Source organism: Cetorhinus maximus, chromosome 1 (genome assembly GCF_964194155.1).
Source record: "Cetorhinus maximus chromosome 1, sCetMax3.hap1.1, whole genome shotgun sequence".
NCBI classification, from domain to species: domain Eukaryota; kingdom Metazoa; phylum Chordata; class Chondrichthyes; order Lamniformes; family Cetorhinidae; genus Cetorhinus; species Cetorhinus maximus.
The window spans coordinates 17,065,228-17,082,401 of record NC_135879.1 but is presented as its reverse complement, the minus strand read 5'-3'; the positions used below and the strand labels follow the sequence as shown (position 1 = coordinate 17,082,401).

The 17,174-nt window shown below is 43.1% G+C and overlaps 1 protein-coding gene across 1 annotated transcript; it reads right to left on the bottom strand.

Annotated features, from left to right (window-relative positions):
• Positions 1 to 8,926: 8,926 nt before the first annotated feature.
• Positions 8,927 to 17,021, bottom strand: LOC144675629 (transcription factor Jun-like). The gene is made up of 3 exons (XM_078536303.1): positions 16,643 to 17,021; positions 15,786 to 15,839; positions 8,927 to 10,157 (listed from the first exon to the last, which is right to left on the bottom strand). The coding sequence occupies exons 1-3, from the start codon at positions 16,866 to 16,868 to the stop codon at positions 9,547 to 9,549; spliced, it is 891 nt and encodes a 296-aa protein (XP_078392429.1). The 5' UTR covers positions 16,869 to 17,021; the 3' UTR covers positions 8,927 to 9,546.
• Positions 17,022 to 17,174: the final 153 nt, after the last annotated feature.

The following is a 17,174-nucleotide window of genomic DNA, read 5'->3' as shown; positions in this document are numbered from 1 at the left end:
GCTTTAGGTGGTGCCCCATTTCCCATTATATCTTATTTTAGGACGTGTCATAGCTTAGATGGCACCACATTGTAGGACACAACACGTAAGATTATGTCATGTTTCACGGCTCATGGGGTTCGAGTTGATAGGTTGTAAATAGTAGGGTACTGCAACGATCAATGGTTTGGCCTGAGCTATTTGCAATTTATATCAATTACTTAGTGAGATCAAGTTAATGTATTCAGATTTGCTGATGATACAAAGTTGGATGGGAAAGTAAGCTGTATGGAGGATGCAAAGAGGCTGCTAAAGGATTCAGACAGGTTAGATGATCAGGCATATCAACCAAGAAGAAGACCAAGAGGGGAGCAGTGAATACAGGAAGGGAAATAGCAAAAGGATGGGGGAAAAGAGGCACAGTAGCAGGAGCAGAATAAAGGAGAGGACATAGAAAGCACAATGGCAGGAAGATGCTGCAAAGTAGTAGTGAATAGCGAAGCTAAGTTAAAAACAAAACTAAAAAGACAGAGGCAGAAACAACACTGCAGAGAAAAAGAAACATTCAAAAGCAAGAAACAGAAGATGAACAGGATGAACAGACTGGGTCGCTTCTCTTTAGAAGGCTAAGGATTGATCCAATAGTCATCTTTAAAATTATGACAGGTTTTGATGGAGTAGACAGTTCCCACCTGTGGGGAAGAGCAAAACCAGGCACCACCAGCAAAATGAGCACACCACCGATGGAGAATTCCTGCAATTTACTGTAAACAATGTCACAGCTGATCCACCGAGACTTAGGAATACGAAAAGATCCTATTCACTCCTGTGCAGGAAGAATTATCCACATCTAGTTTCATTATTTGTTGAATGTATTTTTCTTAACCATCACCACTAAATTGAGCATTATATTATTCTTCCAGCGCATACTACCCCATGGCTTAGTCACTTAGCTACTTGGGTGGAAAGCATTTTTTAACCAGACTAATTCTTGGGATGGCAGGGCTGTCCTAGGAGGAGAGATCAAGGAAACTGCGCCTTTAATCTCTAGAGTTTAGAGAGTGAGAGGTGAATTCATTGATCCTTACAAAATTCTCAAAGGGAGAGACAAGGTAGATGCAGAAAGTATGTTTCCCCTGGCTGGGGGAATCTAGAACCAGGGGACAGAGTCTCAGAATAAGGCGAAGCCATATAGGACTGGGATAAAGAGGAATTTCTTCACTCAGAGGGTAGTGAATCTTTGGAATTCTCTACCTCAGGAGGGCTCTGGAACCTCAGTCACCTAGTACATTCAAGACAAAAATTGATAGATTTCTAGATACTAATGACATCGAGATATGGGGATAGCGTGGGAAAGTGGCATCAAGGTAAATGATCAGCCTTGATCTAGTTGACAGGCAGTGCAGGCTTGAGGGGCCTATTCCTGTTACGTTCCTACCTATAATGAACTCTTAGAACAGGACTCAACAGGTAGTAAATCCACCCAAAATTGACTTAACACTTAAATTCCAGTTTGCACAGGCCCAAACTATCTTTAATTTTATATCTCTGCAAATTTAGGGGAGATACTTCTTGGCAGTGTTGCAACTTCGAAGGGTGTTTTAAGCAAAAATGCAATCAAAACAGGGAAGTGACCATTGAACTCTTATTGGATACTCCCAGGGTAAAGCAGCTTTTTTAAAAAAAGCTGAGTTTGAACAATAGTAAAAATAGTTGAAAGAGCATCTGCTCAAACTTCATTTTACGAAGATTTCAGTTTTCCAGCAGCTAATAGAACCATTATGACAACTTTTGTTTAGATCTATCGAATAATGTCCCAAATATTGCAGAAATCCATAAAAAGAAATTTTAATGGACGCTTAAAATGATTGATAACAGTTATCAGATCAGTTGGTTGAATGCTCTGCCATCCATGGATTGGGGAAAACATTGAACTAGATGATTAAATATTTACCCAATGCATGTTAATCATTGAAAGCCTTTAAAATTACTACATTGAAGACTAAAATAAAGACAGAAAATGCTGGAAAAACTCAGCAGATCTGATAGCAACTGTGGAGAGAGAAACAGTTAACATTTCAAGTCCATATGACTTCTTCAGAGCTAGAAACAAGTAGAAATGTGATGGAATTTATACTGATTAAGGCTGGTGGAGCAGGTGAAGCTGGGTAGGTCAGCAATAGGCGAGGGCTAAGGAGAGATTGACAAAGAGAGTGTTAATGGTAGTGGTGAGGGCTAAAAGGAGGTGCTGATCGTGGTGTAAAGGTAAGAGCAGAATGTGTGAATAGCAGAACAAGGGTCAGCACTCAAAGAACAACATGGAACAAGCAACAGATGGCCCTTTGGGGGTGGGGTGGGGGAAGGTGCAGTAGTTGAGGGAAAAGCATAGGAAAAGGGATAAAACAATGAATAAATAAAAGTAAATTAAAAAAATAATTAATTTACAAAGGGATGTAGAGGAGAGTGTTCATGGTCTGAAGTTGTTGAACTCAATGTTAAGTCCAGAAGACTGTAAAGTGCCTAATCGGAAGATGAGGTGCTGTTCCTCCAGTTTGTGTTGAGCTTCACTGGAACATTGCAGCAGGCCAAGGTCAGACATGTGGGCATGAGAGCAGGATGGTGTGTTGAAATGGCAATTAACAGGAAGGTCTGGGTTATGCTTGCAGGCAGACCGAAGGTGTTCCGCAGAGCGGTCACCCATTCTGTGTTTGGTCTCCCCAGTGTAGAGACGACTGCATTAGGAGCAGCAAATCCAGTAGACCAAATTGAAGGAGGTGCAAGTGAAGCATTGCTTCACCTGAAAGGTGTGTTTGGGCCCTTGGACAGTGAGGAGGGAGGAGATAAAGGGACAGGTTTTGCATCTTCTGCAATTGCACAGGAAGGTGCTGTGGGACGTAGATGAGGTGGAGTGGACCAGGGTGTCCTGGAGGGAACAGTCCCTATGGAATGCTGATAGGGGGAGTGAGGGGAAGATGCCTTTGATAGTGGCATCTTGCTGGAGTTCACGGAAATGGCGGAGGATGATCCTTTGAATACAGAAGCCGGTGGGGTGAAAAGTGAGGACAAGGGGGGTCCTATCATGGTTCTGGGAGGGAGGGGAAGGTGTGAGGGCAGAGACACAGGAGATGTGTCAGGCACGGTTGAGGGCCCTGTTAGCCACAGTGGATGGGAAACCTCAGTTAAGGGAAGGAGAAAGATATATATGTTTTGGAAGGTGGCATCATAGGAACAGATGTGAAGGAGGCGAAGGAACTGAGAATGGGATGGAGTCCTTGCAGGAAGTAGAGTGTGAGGAGCTGTAGGAGTTGGTGGACAGTCTATCACCAGAAATGGAGACAGAGGTCAAAGGAGGGAAGGGAAGTGTCGGAGAGGGATGATAGATATGAAGATGATAGAGGGGTGGAAATTGGAAGCAAAATTGAAATTTTGAGGTCCAGACAAGACCATGAAGCAGCACTGATATTCAACAATAAACCAAAAAAAAAGTTGTAGAGGGGGCCTGAATAGGACTGGAACAAGGAATGTTCCACATACCCCATAAGGCAGGCGTAACTGGGGCCCATGTAGGTACCCATAGCCACACTTTTTATTTGGAGGAAGTGAGGCAAGGTAAAGGAGAAATTGTTCAGTGAGAGAACAAGTTCGGTCAGACGGAGTGATGGTGGATGGGGATTGCTTGGGCTTCTGTTCAAGCAGAGAGCCCTCAGACCATCCTGGTGGGGGATGGAGGTGTAGAGGCATTAGACGTCCATGGTGAAAAGCAGGCGGTTAGGGCCAGAGAACTGGAAATTGGTATGATATAGGGCATCAGAGGAATCACGGATGTAGGTGGGAACACCGGACATGAGGAGAGAGGATGGAGTCGATAGGAAGAAATGATTTCCATGGGGCAGAAACAGGCTGACACGATCGGTCTACCGGGACTGTCCTGTTTGTGGATTTTGGGAAAGAGGTAGAAGTGGGCTGTCTGGGTTTGGGAGACCATGAGGTTGGAAGGTCTCCAGAGATGAGGTCAGTAACAGTCCTCGAAACAATGACTTGATGTTTGGTGGTAGGGTCATGGTCCAGGGGGAGGTAGGAAGGAGTGTCCGAGAGTTGGTGCTCAGCCTCTGTGAGGTAGAGGTCAGTACGCCAGACAACAGCACCAACCTTGTCTGCACATTTGATAAAGTCAGGGTTGGACCTCAGAGAATGGAGTGCAGCAAGTTCAGGAGACAGGTTGGAGTGGGTGAGAGGAGCAGAGAAATTGAAATGGCCAATGTCACGCTGACAGTTCTCAATGAAAAGATCAAAAGCAGGTAAGAGGCCGGAGGGAGGGGCCCAGGTGGAGGAACAATATTGAAGGCGGGTGAAAGGATCCATTGAACGGAAGGGGGAGTACTCTTGCCCAAAGTGAGCATGGAGATGAAGGTGGCGGAAATTCAGCATCGCACCGAGCCCAAATTTCATTGCGGTGAGGGCGTAAGGGTATGAAACAGTCCTTTACTGAGTACAGAATTTCAGCAGAGAGGCGAAGGTCAGAGGATATGGTGAATACACAGCAAAGGCTGGGATTAGGAGGGGGGAATGGGGTCAGAGGGATGGCAAGAGGTGGAGGGTCCTGGATGGGCATTGGTATCAATGGATTGTTGGAGTTCGTGTTCCTTAACACCTGAAAGGAAGGGAAAAAGTTCCTTGTTAAGGCGTCGGATGAGACAAAGAATAAAACTGGGGACAAGGACAGCTTTGAGATAGGATGAGTTGGTGCTGCTGGAGGGAGAGGTTGAGTGTGTTCATATGGTGACGCATGGCACTGAATGTGGATCTCAGGATGCGGCAAGAACAGCAGTCTGAAGAACATTGTATGTCCCGAAGATACCTGTAATCCTGGGTGGATTCGAAACATGAGGGGTGGAACTTCAGTTAGAATCCAGGCGGGGTAAATCGGAGGCGAAGACAGTCACCGAGGAAGGAAATATGGCTGTGAAAACAAGTTTTGGTAAGCACCAGAAGGGCAATGGAAAGCAATGAAGGTGAACAGGACGAAAGTGACAAGCAGAAGTCCTGTCGCAAAGAGCAGTACTTCTTCAAGGTAGGCATTCCTGGAAGAGCAGCGGCAGTGAATTAAACACTAAGATAAAAGCAAAATACTGCAGATGCTGGAAACCTGAAATAAAAACAGAAAATGCTGGAAAAACTCAGGTCTGATGGCACCTGTGGAGAGAGAAACAGAGTTAACGTTGAGTCCATATGACTCTTCCTCAGAGCTAAAGTAGAAATGTGATGGAATTTGTACTGGTTAAGGAGCAGGTTGCAAGTGAAGCTGGATTGAAGACATTGAAGACTACATTGCTCTGAAACTGGGGAGAGATTGCCAAAGAACAGGATAAAAATATTAACTGGTTTGTATAAAAAGGGAATACATAAAGTGTGCCAGTTTCTTTAATAAGATTAGTTTCCTTTTCGTAAAACAGAACAGTTGCTTTGAAACATACCAAATCCACAAATGATTTATAAGACCATAAGACATAGGAGCAGAAATTAGGCCATTCGGCCCATCCAGTCTGCTCCGCCATTCAATCATGGCTGATAAGTTTCTCAACCCCATTCTCCCGCCTTCTCCCCGTAACCTTTGATCCCCATACCAACCAAGAACCTATCTATCTTGGTCTTAAATACACTCAATGACCTGGCTTCCACAGCCTTCTGTGGCAATGAATTCCATAGATTCACCACTCTCTGGCTAAAGAAGTTTCTCCTCACCTCTGTTCTAAAAGGTCTTCCCTTTACTCTGAGGCTGTGCCCCCGGGTCCTAGTCTCTCCTACTAATGGAAACATCTTCCCCACGTCCACTCTATCCAGGCCTTTCAGTATTCTGTAAGTTTCAATCAGATCCCCCCTCATCCTTCTAAACTCCATCGAGTATAGACCCAGAGTCCTCAAACGTTCCTCATATGTTAAGCCTTTCATTCCTGGGATCATTCTCATGAACCTCCTCTGGACCCTCTCCAGGGCCAGAACATCCTTCCTGATATACGGGGCCCAAAATTGCTCACAATATTCTAAATGTGGTCTGACCAGAGCCTTATAAAGCCTCAGCAGCACATCCCTGCTTTAATATTCTAGTCCTCTCGAAATAAATGCCAACATTGCATTTGCCTTCCTAACTACCGACTCAACCTGCAAGTTAAGCATAAGAGAATCCTGGACTAGGACTCCCAAGTCCCTTTGCACTCCAGATTTCTGAATTCTCTCCCCATTTAGAAAATAGTCTATGCCTCTATTCTTCCTACCAAAGTGCATGACCTCACACTTCCCCACATTGTATTCCATCTGCCACTTCTTTGCCCATTCTCCTAACCTGTCCAAATCCTTCTGCAGCCTCCCCAATACTACCTGTCCCTCCACCTATCTTTGTATCATCTGCAAACTTAGCCAGGATGCCCTCAGTTCCTTCATCTAGATCATTAATGTATAAAGTGAAAAGTTGTGGTCCCAACACTGACCCCTGCGGAACTCCACTAGTCACCGGCTGCCATCCTGAGAAGGGCTCCCTTATCCCCACTCTCTGCCTCCTGCCAGACAGCCAATCTTCTATCCATGCTAATACCTTGCCTCTAACAGCATGGGCTCTTATCTTACTGAGCAGCCTCCTGTGCGGCACCTTGTCAAAGGCCTTCTGGAAGTCCAAGTAGATAACATCCATTGGATCTCCTTTGTCTAACCTACTCATTACCTCCTCAAAGAATTCTAACAGATTTGTCAGGCATGACCTCCCCTTGATGAAACCATGCTGACTTTGCCCGATTTTACCATGCACTTCCAAGTATTCTGAAATCTCATCCTTAATAATGGACTCTAAAATCTTACCAACGACCGAGGTCAGGCTAATTGGTCTGTAATTTCCCGTCTTTTGCCTCACTCCCTTCTTAAACAGGGGGGTTACATTAGCAATTTTCCAGTCCTCTGGGACCCTCCCTGACTCCAGTGATTCCTGAAAAATCGCCACTGACGCCTCCACTATCTCTTCAGCTATCTCCTTCAGAACTCTGGGGTGTAATCCATCTGGTCCAGGTGATTTATCCACCTTCAGACCTTTCAGTTTTCCTAGCACCTTCTCCTTGGTAATGGCCACCATACTCACCTCTGCCCCCCCCCCGACTCTCTTGAACTTTGGGGATGTCACTCGTGTCTTCCACTGTGAAGACTGACGCAAGGCACCTATTCAGTTCCTCCGCCATTTCTTTGTTCCCCACTACTACTTCTCCAGCGTCATTTTCCAGTGGCCCAATGTCCACTTTTGCCTCTCTCTTGCCCTTTGTATATCTAAAAAAACTCTTGCAATCTTCTTTTATATTGCTGGCTAGTTTACCCTCATATTTAATCTTCTCCCTCCTTATTTCTTTTTTTAGTTGTCCTCTGTTGGTCTTTGTAGGCTTCCCAATCCCGATTTCCCACTGCTCTTTGCCACATTGTATGCTTTCTCTTTAGCTTTTATGCTGTCCCTGGCTTCCCTTGTCAGCCATGGTTGCCTCATCCTCCCTTTAGTATGCTTCTTCTTCCTAGGGATGAATTTTTGCTGTGTCTCCCAAATTACTCCCAGAAACTCCTGCCATTGCTGTTCCACTGTCTTTCCTGCTAGGCTCATCTCCCAGTCAATTCTGGCCAGCTCCTCCCCCATGCCTCTGTAGTTGCCTTTATTCAACTGTAATAAGCTTTTCCATCACAATCATTAGCACACATATGAAAGACAATGCAAGGGACAAACTATAGCCTTTAGTAATACTGGACTTATTGGAATTTCCCAAAGTTTTTTTTTTTGCAGCCCCCACCCAGCCCAACAGGAGTTAGCATCACTGGCGCCTGGGAGACTTATCCAGTTCGGCTATGACAGGCCACGTGATCCATCTTCAATTTTGTTTTTCTTGTTATATTCTTTTTTTAAACACAGGAACATCATCTTCCTAAACTATTGAACATTACAATTTCAATCCTAATACAAGCGCAAGTCAACTCACAACAGAAACTGCTGGGCTGCTGTCTGAAAATTGGTCAGATAGCTATTTTCCTCTGGTTTTAGGAGGCTAGAGGAAGCAAGAGCCACTTGACGTCCATTATTGACATAATTCATTACTTTGAGGTGTACCTCTTGCTCACGCAGGACACTGGCCATTGAAGTCAATTCAAAGTTTTCTTAGGTTAGTAAACAATATCACTGAATAAATAGTGTCACTGAACAAAGTACAAGAAACTTAAAACATCATAAAGAATATAGGTAATGCAGGTATAAGATGATATGGGGGACACAGAAAAGTTAAGAACTTGTATTTCTATGGCACCTTTCTGATTTCAAGATGGCTCAAGCACATTATAGCCAATGAAGTACTTTAGAAGTGGAGGCACCATTGTACTGATGCCAAACACGGCAATGAAATAAATGACCAGATCATTTGTTTAAGGTGTTGGCTGAGGCATGAGGTGAACTCCTCTACCCTGCTTCGAATCGCGGCACTGCTTTAACATCTCACCTGAAAGACAACACCTCAAAGTGCAGCACTCCATCAGTAACGCACTAGTACTTTCCCAGACAACCATGTCTTGTAGAGTGGAACTTGAACTTGTAACTCAGGAAGAAAGAAACTAAGCCAAATTGGACACCTAAAGTTCTGTATAGTACATGTACATCGTTGAATTATTTAAATTTACAGGCAACTCAACAGCCCTATTCCATCCATGCAACACTTCCCCATAGATGTTTTGACATTGATGTGAACCGTATTCCTAATGCATACAGTAAGTGTACAAAAACAAAATCAATGATAACATATTAAGCAAAACAATTGCACATAATGTTGACAATTGACTCTCTTGATCAAGTGTGACAATTGAGTTGACAATCATTTTGCATTAAGTTTCAGTCTCTGAAAGATCATACCATTAATTACTTTCCACACAACATTTGTTCCAGTGTATTTAATAGAATCTTAATTTAATAGGTCTTTTGCAATCTTTCACAAAAAAAATGCAGTACAAAGCTATTCTAAAAATCTAAATTAAAAATTCTTAATTTTACGCTTTCTACTTCTACCTACACTTGAGGCCATCCTTGGGTGGAAAAAGATGCACTATTGTTGACAGGGAAATCATAAATCATTCTTTTTGTGTTAATTTTCAGTTCCACTCTAAATAATAAACAGCAGATACCTTCCCCGCCCCAAGGTAAATGAAGTAAGTCAGTTTTGCCAAGGAGGTTTCCCTCAATGTATGTTCATTTCTTTTCGCTGCGAAGAAAATTTTAAAGTGTATTTAAATAAGATAGCTTCCAAGAACAGGTAAAATATCAAAAGAATCTTTTCACAAGACAGCTGAAACTAGATCAGACATGAACAGGAGGTACACTGGACTCTGCAGATAGTCTCTCTTTTAGTCTCTTTTATTCTTCAAGATGAATTTGCTCCACATAATCTTTCATGTTTCATGATCATGTTTAGCAGCTAAGAGGATACAAAAGTGAGTCAAGATAAGCATCCAAACTAGCACTTTTCAACAGAATTCAATTTCAACCAAGCCAAATTAAAGGGCATTTTATTAAAAGCTGCCATTTTCCTCTGGTTTTAGGAGGCTAGAGGAAGCAAGAACCACTTGACATCCATTATTGACATGATTCATTACTTTATGTTTGAGGTGCACCACTTGCTCACGCAGGACACTGGCCGTTGAGGTTAACTCAAAGTTTTCTGACTTTAGGGTCTTTACTTTGTCTTCCAGTCTAGCAATCCGCTCCAGCTTCCTCCTCCGACAATTGGATGCTGCAATGCGATTTCTCAGTCTCTTCTTTTCAGCTTTGATCTGCTGCACACCTTGGTCCGCCGGGGAAAGTGGTGGAGATTCACTCAGTGGACCTAATTCAGGTACGGTCTGGGGCTCCTCTTGATATTTTGGACACACAAGCTGAGCCAAAGTTGAGAAATGGTGCTGTGCAGGTGCTGGGCCTGCATAGGGAACATGGCCAGTAGAGTAATTTTCAGAGCCTGTGTTGGACAGGCTTGGATTGTAGTTGCTGAGGTTAGTATACACAGGGACATCTTTTGCCTGGGTCAGATGCATATTGCCATGGTAGATTGAAGTGGAGGCATGGGCTGAGCACGGAGTTGCCGGCAAGACTAGATGCTGGCTCTGCTTGTGCAAATCCTGCAGCGCTTTAAAAAGAGAGAAAATCAAAATCACTGAGTTGTCCATATTGCAAAACAATGTACAGAAAGACATCATTCAGATCACCATGCTTATGCTAGCTCTGTGTAAGATCGATCCAAATGTTTTCCTTTCCAATTATATATCAAATTTCTTTCTACTGTCTTTGTTTCCCCTATTTTTCTTCCCAGAGTATACTATCCAGCATTCCAGATTAAACTTCATATGATCTCTCAATTAAGCCTTATATTTACAAATGGGAGAATCCCCTTCAACTTAAATTTATAACATGAAACGTATTTGAGGGATCTTCGCCAACACTGTCTTTAGGCTTTAACCTTTCTTCCATGCCCAAGTTAGAATGCTTCTTCTTATGAAAACCTTTGCCTTCAAGTTCCTGAACCTCAGCTGTTTCAAGTACAGAATCTAAAATAGGTACATTAATTTGTACTTTACTACTTTATTTCTCCCCCACTCCAACCAGCATTTCAAAAGATTGACCCCATAATGGGGCACTGTCATAGAGCAAATCTTCTGAATATCACCCAAGTGGTCATTCAAGCCTAGATCCTGATAGATTTCATTACTAGTTACTGTTTATGTTAAGTATTGCCGAGGCTTTTCAGAACAAGTTAATGTTATCTAATCTGTTATGTTTTCTTTGGCCATCACAATTGTTTCACACCAATTGCACAAATGTAGGGTTAGCCTTCAATATTCCTCTGGGTAAAAAGCTGTTACTTGAATTGTTGCTTTTCATCTCCCTTGACCTTTCCTTCACTATTGTAACTGTACAGGTTTTGCGTTCATTGAAGGAAACAAGCTTCACTATTTCACTGTGTTCAATAAGCCATTATCTTAACTCGCATCAATTCTCTGCAGAACTGTCAATTAGATAACCTATATTAAAAGTTTGTTTACATAAGAAAAAAAGGAATTGGAGTAACAGCCATTCAGCCCTGCTCTGCCAGTCAATAAGATCATGGCTGATTTTATTTAATTTGCTTTTGAATGGATACATCTACCACATGATATTAAGACAAGCCTCCAGTCACCAAAACAGAGACACTGACCTTTTCAAAGATTTTTTGATAGAACATGTGTCATGCATGAGACCTCCTCCTCATAAGGCTATGCCCAAAAGTCTGTATTTTCCCCCACACAGTGCATTTTCACTTGCACTATCCATATTGTAGCAATAACCACAGCAATGGCACATTTTCTTTCAACACATCATCTGACTGATTTTTTTTCCTCCTTTCAATTATGCTTGTTACTTAACTTCTCATTAGCTTTTAGTTCACTAACTTTTTCCACATACATGGAAGTATTACCAATCATCTCCCCACATTTGCTTCAGTAGAATGTGATGTGATTATGTATAAGACATAGGAGCAGAAGTAGGCCATTCGACCCATCGAGTCTGCTCCGCCGTTCAATGAGATCATGGCTAATCTGATAATCCTCAACTCCACTTTCCTGCCTTTTCCCCATAACCCTCGATTCTCTTACTGATTAAAAATCTGTATCTCAGCCTTGAATATACTTAATGAACCAGCTTCAACAGCCTTCTGCGGTAAAGAATTCCACAGACAGACTATCCTCAGAAGAAATTCCTCCTCATCTCTATTTTAAATGGGCACCCCCTTACTCTGAGATTACGCCCTCTGGTCCTAGACTCTCCTAAAAGGGGAAGCAACCTCTCAGGATCTACCCCGTCAAGCCCCCTAAGAATCTTACATGTTTCAATAAGGTCGCCTCTCATTCTTCTATACTCCAATGAGCACAGGCCCAACCTACTCAACCTCTCTTCATAAGAAAATCTGTCCATAACTGGGATCAACCTAGTGAACCCTCTCTGGGCTGCCTCCAGTGCCAGTATATCTTTTCCTAAATAAAGGGACCAAAATTGTTCACAGTATTCTAGGTGTGGTCTAACTAGTCCCTTGTATAGTTGTAGCAAGACTTCCCTATTTTTATACTCCACCCTCTTTGAAATAAAGGCCAACATTCCATTTGCCTTCCCTATTACCTGCTGAACTTGTACATTAGCTTTTTGGGATTCATGCACAAGGGCTCCCAAATCTCTCTGTGCTGCAGCCTTTCTCCATTTAGCTCCTCTATTTTTCCTGCCAAAGTGCATAACCTCACATTTTCTCACATTATACTCCATCTGCCAAGTTTTTGCCCACTCACTTAACCTGTCTATATCCCTCTGTAGACTCCTTGTGTCACCCTCAACACTTGCTTTCCCATCTATTTTTATGTCACCTGCAAACTTGGCGATAGTACATTCACTTCCCTCATCTAAGTCATTAATATATCGTAAATAATTGAGGTCCCAGCACTGACCCCTGGGCACTCCACTAGTTACAGGTGGCCATCCCAAAAATGCCCCCCTTATCTCAACTGTCTGTCTTCTATTAGTTAGCCAATCCTCTATCCATGCTAATATACTACCACCGACACCATGGGCTCTTATCTGAAGTATCCTTATGTGTAGTATCTTATCGAACACCTTTTGGAAATCCAAATATATTACGTCTACTGGTTCCCCTTTATCTATCCTGCTTGTTACCTCCTCAAAAGAATTCTAGTAAATGTGTTAGGCATGATTTCCCCTTCGTGAAACCATGCTGACTCTACTTGATTAGATTATGTATTTCTAAATGCTCTATTACATCCTTTATAGATTCCAACATTTTCCCAATGACATGTTAAGCTAACTGACCTATAGTTACCCTCTTTTTGTCTCCCTCCCTTTTTGAATAAGGGTGTTACATTGCCCATTCTCCAATCCTCTGGGACTTTTCCAGAATCTAAGGATTGTTGGAAGGTTACTACCAGCGCATCCAGTATTTCTAACTACTACCTTTAATATCCTAGGATGCAACCCATCAGGTCCGGGGAACTTATCAGTCTTTAGCCCCATTAGTTTCCCTGGTACTTTTTCTTTAGTGATAGTTATTGTATTTATTTCCTCCCCCTTATTACCCATTGATTATTTAGTATTTTTGGAATGCTACTAGTATCTTCTACTGTGAAGACTGAAGCAAAGTATTTATTCAACTCCTCTGCCATTTCCTGGTTCCCCATTATTTCCCCAGCCTCATTCTCTTAAGGGGTCTATGTTCACTTTGGCCTCTCTCCTTTTTTTATATATTTAAAGAAGTTTTTATTGTCCATTCTTATATTACTTGCTAGTTTACCCTCAAAGTTTATTTTCTCCGTCTATTTTTTTTTGGTTTTTAAAACTTTCCCAATCCTCCAGCTTCCCATTGATCTTTTCAGCAAGGAACCAAACAATGTGAGCAAGCAATACAGTATAATCATTAAAGCAACAATTATGCTAGATTGATGTCTTGGACTCAGTAACTTTCCTAATGCAGGTCTAATCAATCAATAGTTTAAAAAGCTAAATGAAGACCAAAACTAATAATGCAGGATACTGCAAAGGTTTGGAAAGCATCATATATTGGAGAGATTATGAATTAAATCATAAAGCAGTGGCAAGATGATCCCATGGTTACATCTTGAAAGTCTAGAAGTTGTGAAGATGACCAGAGTCGGCAGAAGTACATCAGTCTTGCAATGTACTTACACAGCTTGTGTGCATCCTTCACAGATTTTCAGAGAGCTTTTTAACAGGACTTCATAATCCATTAATTTTCTTTGAAATGTTGATATTATACACAGTGGAAGAACATCACATGCTTTGCAAGACTTCCACTTGTCTTTACAATGATGCTATTCAAACCTATGACTGGCTCTGGACTACACCTCCAGGGACACATACCCAGTTAGAACCAGCAAAGGCATGACTATGTAACCTTTAAGATGCATTGTTCATTATTGGGGAAAGGGAAGTCACATGAAACAAGTATGTTTTCTCTGCAATTACCATGCTTTCTGTGCAACTTAAGTACTACAACTCAATGGTGCAAACGTTTAAAACTAACACTTCCAAGGCTACTGCATTGATTATTTGAATATCTGGCAATTGTGGCTCTACAATAATAAAATGTACCACAAAATGCAACTGACCAAAACCAAGTCAAATTGATTTCTTTTTTAAAAAAAGAGATCTTGGCTGAGGAAGGTAGAACAGGAGTATACCATTCCAACCCTCATTCTTGTTAGGTCATTCAATTAAATAACTGTATTTGAATGTCATTTAACCATCTTGGTTGCACATCTCTCATTATCCTAACCTAACACAAATATATTTTCAATTTTTAATTGACTTAAAGGCATTGAGCAATTGTTGTAACAATAAATGGTGCTAGTTTAGTGACTAGATATTGGTTCTGCCTGCTCCTTGTTTAGCTCCTTGTTGTTCTCACCAGTGCTCCTGGATTAGTTTTCTGGGGAATTTTTCAGATTTCCATGACCCTTTGCAAGAGGTGCACCCAAATATCACCTCCCAAAGGCCTAGCTCCAATTCTAAAGGTTACGACATCTTGTTCTGGACAATGGTTTCTCTCCACCTATCCTATTAAATCATCTTAAGCATGTAGAATACCTGTAAACATTCTACTATTTATGGCCTGTTGCAGTCAGTTAGTATCACCCTCAATGTTTGCCAAACTACCAAGTTTGGTATTATTGGCAAATTTTGAAATTTTACTCTATATTCCAATATCAGAGTCATTTATATTTTTAATCATAAAAAGCAGTAGCCCCAGCACTGACTCTTGGGAAATGCTACTGTCCACCATCCTCCAGTCTGGAGACATAACCACGATGTTTTTTGCCCTTAAGCCCAATTTTTCATCCAAGCTAACACTGATTCTCCTGTTCTCTGTGCCTCAGTTGTGTTAACCAGCCTTTTATGTGGTACTTTGTCAGAGTCTTTCTCGGAAACCATATAGACAACATCCACTGCATTCCCTTCATTCCTTAATACTCAATGCAATGTCAATCCTAGTCTATGGAACCTGTCATCATTTAATATCTTATAGCTCTGGTATCATTCTGATGAATCTGGATTGCAACCACACCGAGGCCAATATATCCTTCCTGAGATGAAGTGTCCAGAACTGAACGGAGCAGTCCAGGTGGGAACACAGGAAATAGGAGCAGGAGCAGGCCATCCAGCCCCTCGAGCCTGCTCAGGCGTTCAACTAGATCATAGCTGATCTACCACAACACCATTTCCACCCCGCCACCCCGTCCCATTTCCCCTTGATATATTGAAATCTATCAATCTTGAATATACTCAATGACTGAGACTCCACATGGGGTTCAACCAGTGCTTTATACTACTGCAGTTTAACTTTCATCACTTTACATTCCAGGCAGTGAGATAAAGACCAACTTTGCAGTGGCTTTTTTGATTCTCCCTTTCTTGTACCTATCCACTACAGTTTTTAAGCAATTTCTGTACATGAGCCCCTAAGTTTCTCTGTACTGCCAGAGTTCCAAACTTTCAGCCATTTAGAAATCTGATCCACCTTTCTTGCGTCCAGATTTTATTATCTCAAATTTACCCTCACTGAACTCCATTCCACCAGTTTCTCAGCCCCATCATGTTCATTTGCAACTTTGTTTCCATCTATATTTGACCACATCACCCATGCAATTCCCTGATAAAGCATGACATGCACCCAAATGCAATACTTCTTTCAAACACTTACAGTAGGGGTGGGAGTTTTCAATCTGGTCCCTGCTTCCCAGCAAGAATCCTCTACCTGAAAATTGTAATGCAAAGATTAGTTTTAAAAATTCAAGATACCTTTCAGTTATTTAAAATATTTACAGGTTAACAATGCAGATAAAAAACATTAGAAGTCAAATGGGAAAACTCAGTTACAAAAACAGTCTTTGCTTAAAACCCTTCTCCAGGCAAGTCAACATTTTAACATTTGTTCAGAACACCTTAAATCTAGTGAGGTACTCTCAAGTGCTCCTACAAAGGACTGGGGCAGACGATGTGGAATGGGCAACAGGCCAAACAGTTAAAAGGCGGTGAGTCAAAGCAGAAATTAAAGAACTAGGTTTTTAAGGAAGCGTTGGAAAGAGACTCGGAGAGGCTTTAAATTCAGGTTCTGGACGAAAACTGACGGCTTTGAACGTCCTGTAGCCTAGACCCACTTCACTTTCCTTTCGTGCCTACCTGAAACCTGAGAATGGTGCAGACATGCAGTGTCCATGTGCAGCTGGAAAACGTTTGGTAAAGGCTCTCAAACAGGTTATTTCCTTAAAACACACAGGGTGCCAGCCTGCCGGGTTTCGTGTAGGAACTAGCAGGAGAGGGAGGGAAGTGACTGCAAACCGGTTGAGAGTAGCTGGGAAGTTAAGGAGCTGACATGGGTGGGGGGTTGGTGGGGAAACAGAGTCGGCTCCCCGCTCTCTGACTGCCCTAGGCCGCCCCATTCCCCCCACCCAACCCCAACCCCGTGCTCCGCCGCCGCCGCAGGCCCAACACCCGGCCGGATCCCCAGGGCCCGGACCCGGGCCCTCGCCCGAAGGGAGGCTATCCCCACCCTCTCACCTTTCACAAAGGGATGTGCGAGGGCCTCCAGTTCCCTCCTGGTCGGGCCCACCAGCTTCTCCAGCTGCGGGGAGTTCGGCTGCAGCGTGTGCTGGGCGCCGCCTCTCGGGCTGTCCGCCGCCTGCTGCTGCTGCTGCCTCTCGGCCGCGCTCTTCTTCTCCATCATCATCGTCTGGAGGTGGCCTCCGACACTCACTGCCTCATCCTGGTAGAAAGGCGTTCCCATCCGGCTATTCCTGAGGCGGAGGGGTGGTGGGGGGGGGCGGGGGGAGGAGGGCGTCGGGGTGAATAGAGGCAGGCGTCTGGACCCTAGCAGCGACCGACCATTCAATTAGAACGTGGCGCCAGCCCGGCCAGTGACGCACATACACGTGCAGATGACGCACGTTCTAATAATAGCATTGACGTCATTGCTCGCAACGTTGTGCGTCATCACGTGGGCCGCTAGCGTGACCCCGCCCCCACGCGAGACGCCCGGCCATTGGGGCTCTGCCATTCGGCACGGAGCAGTCCTGGTACCGTCTGTTAAAGG

Bases quoted from the DNA above. Each gene is read 5' to 3' on its own strand.
- LOC144675629 (XM_078536303.1), bottom strand. From the start codon at position 16,868: ATGGGAACGCCTTTCTACCAGGATGAGGCAGTGAGTGTCGGAGGCCAC. The intron at 15,840-16,642 runs GTGAGAGGGTGG...TACAATTTTCAG, and splicing joins CGCACATCCCTTTGTGAAAG to GTAGAGGATTCTTGCTGGGA. The intron at 10,158-15,785 runs GTAAGTGTTTGA...CTCTTTTTAAAG, and splicing joins TGAAAACTCCCACCCCTACT to CGCTGCAGGATTTGCACAAG.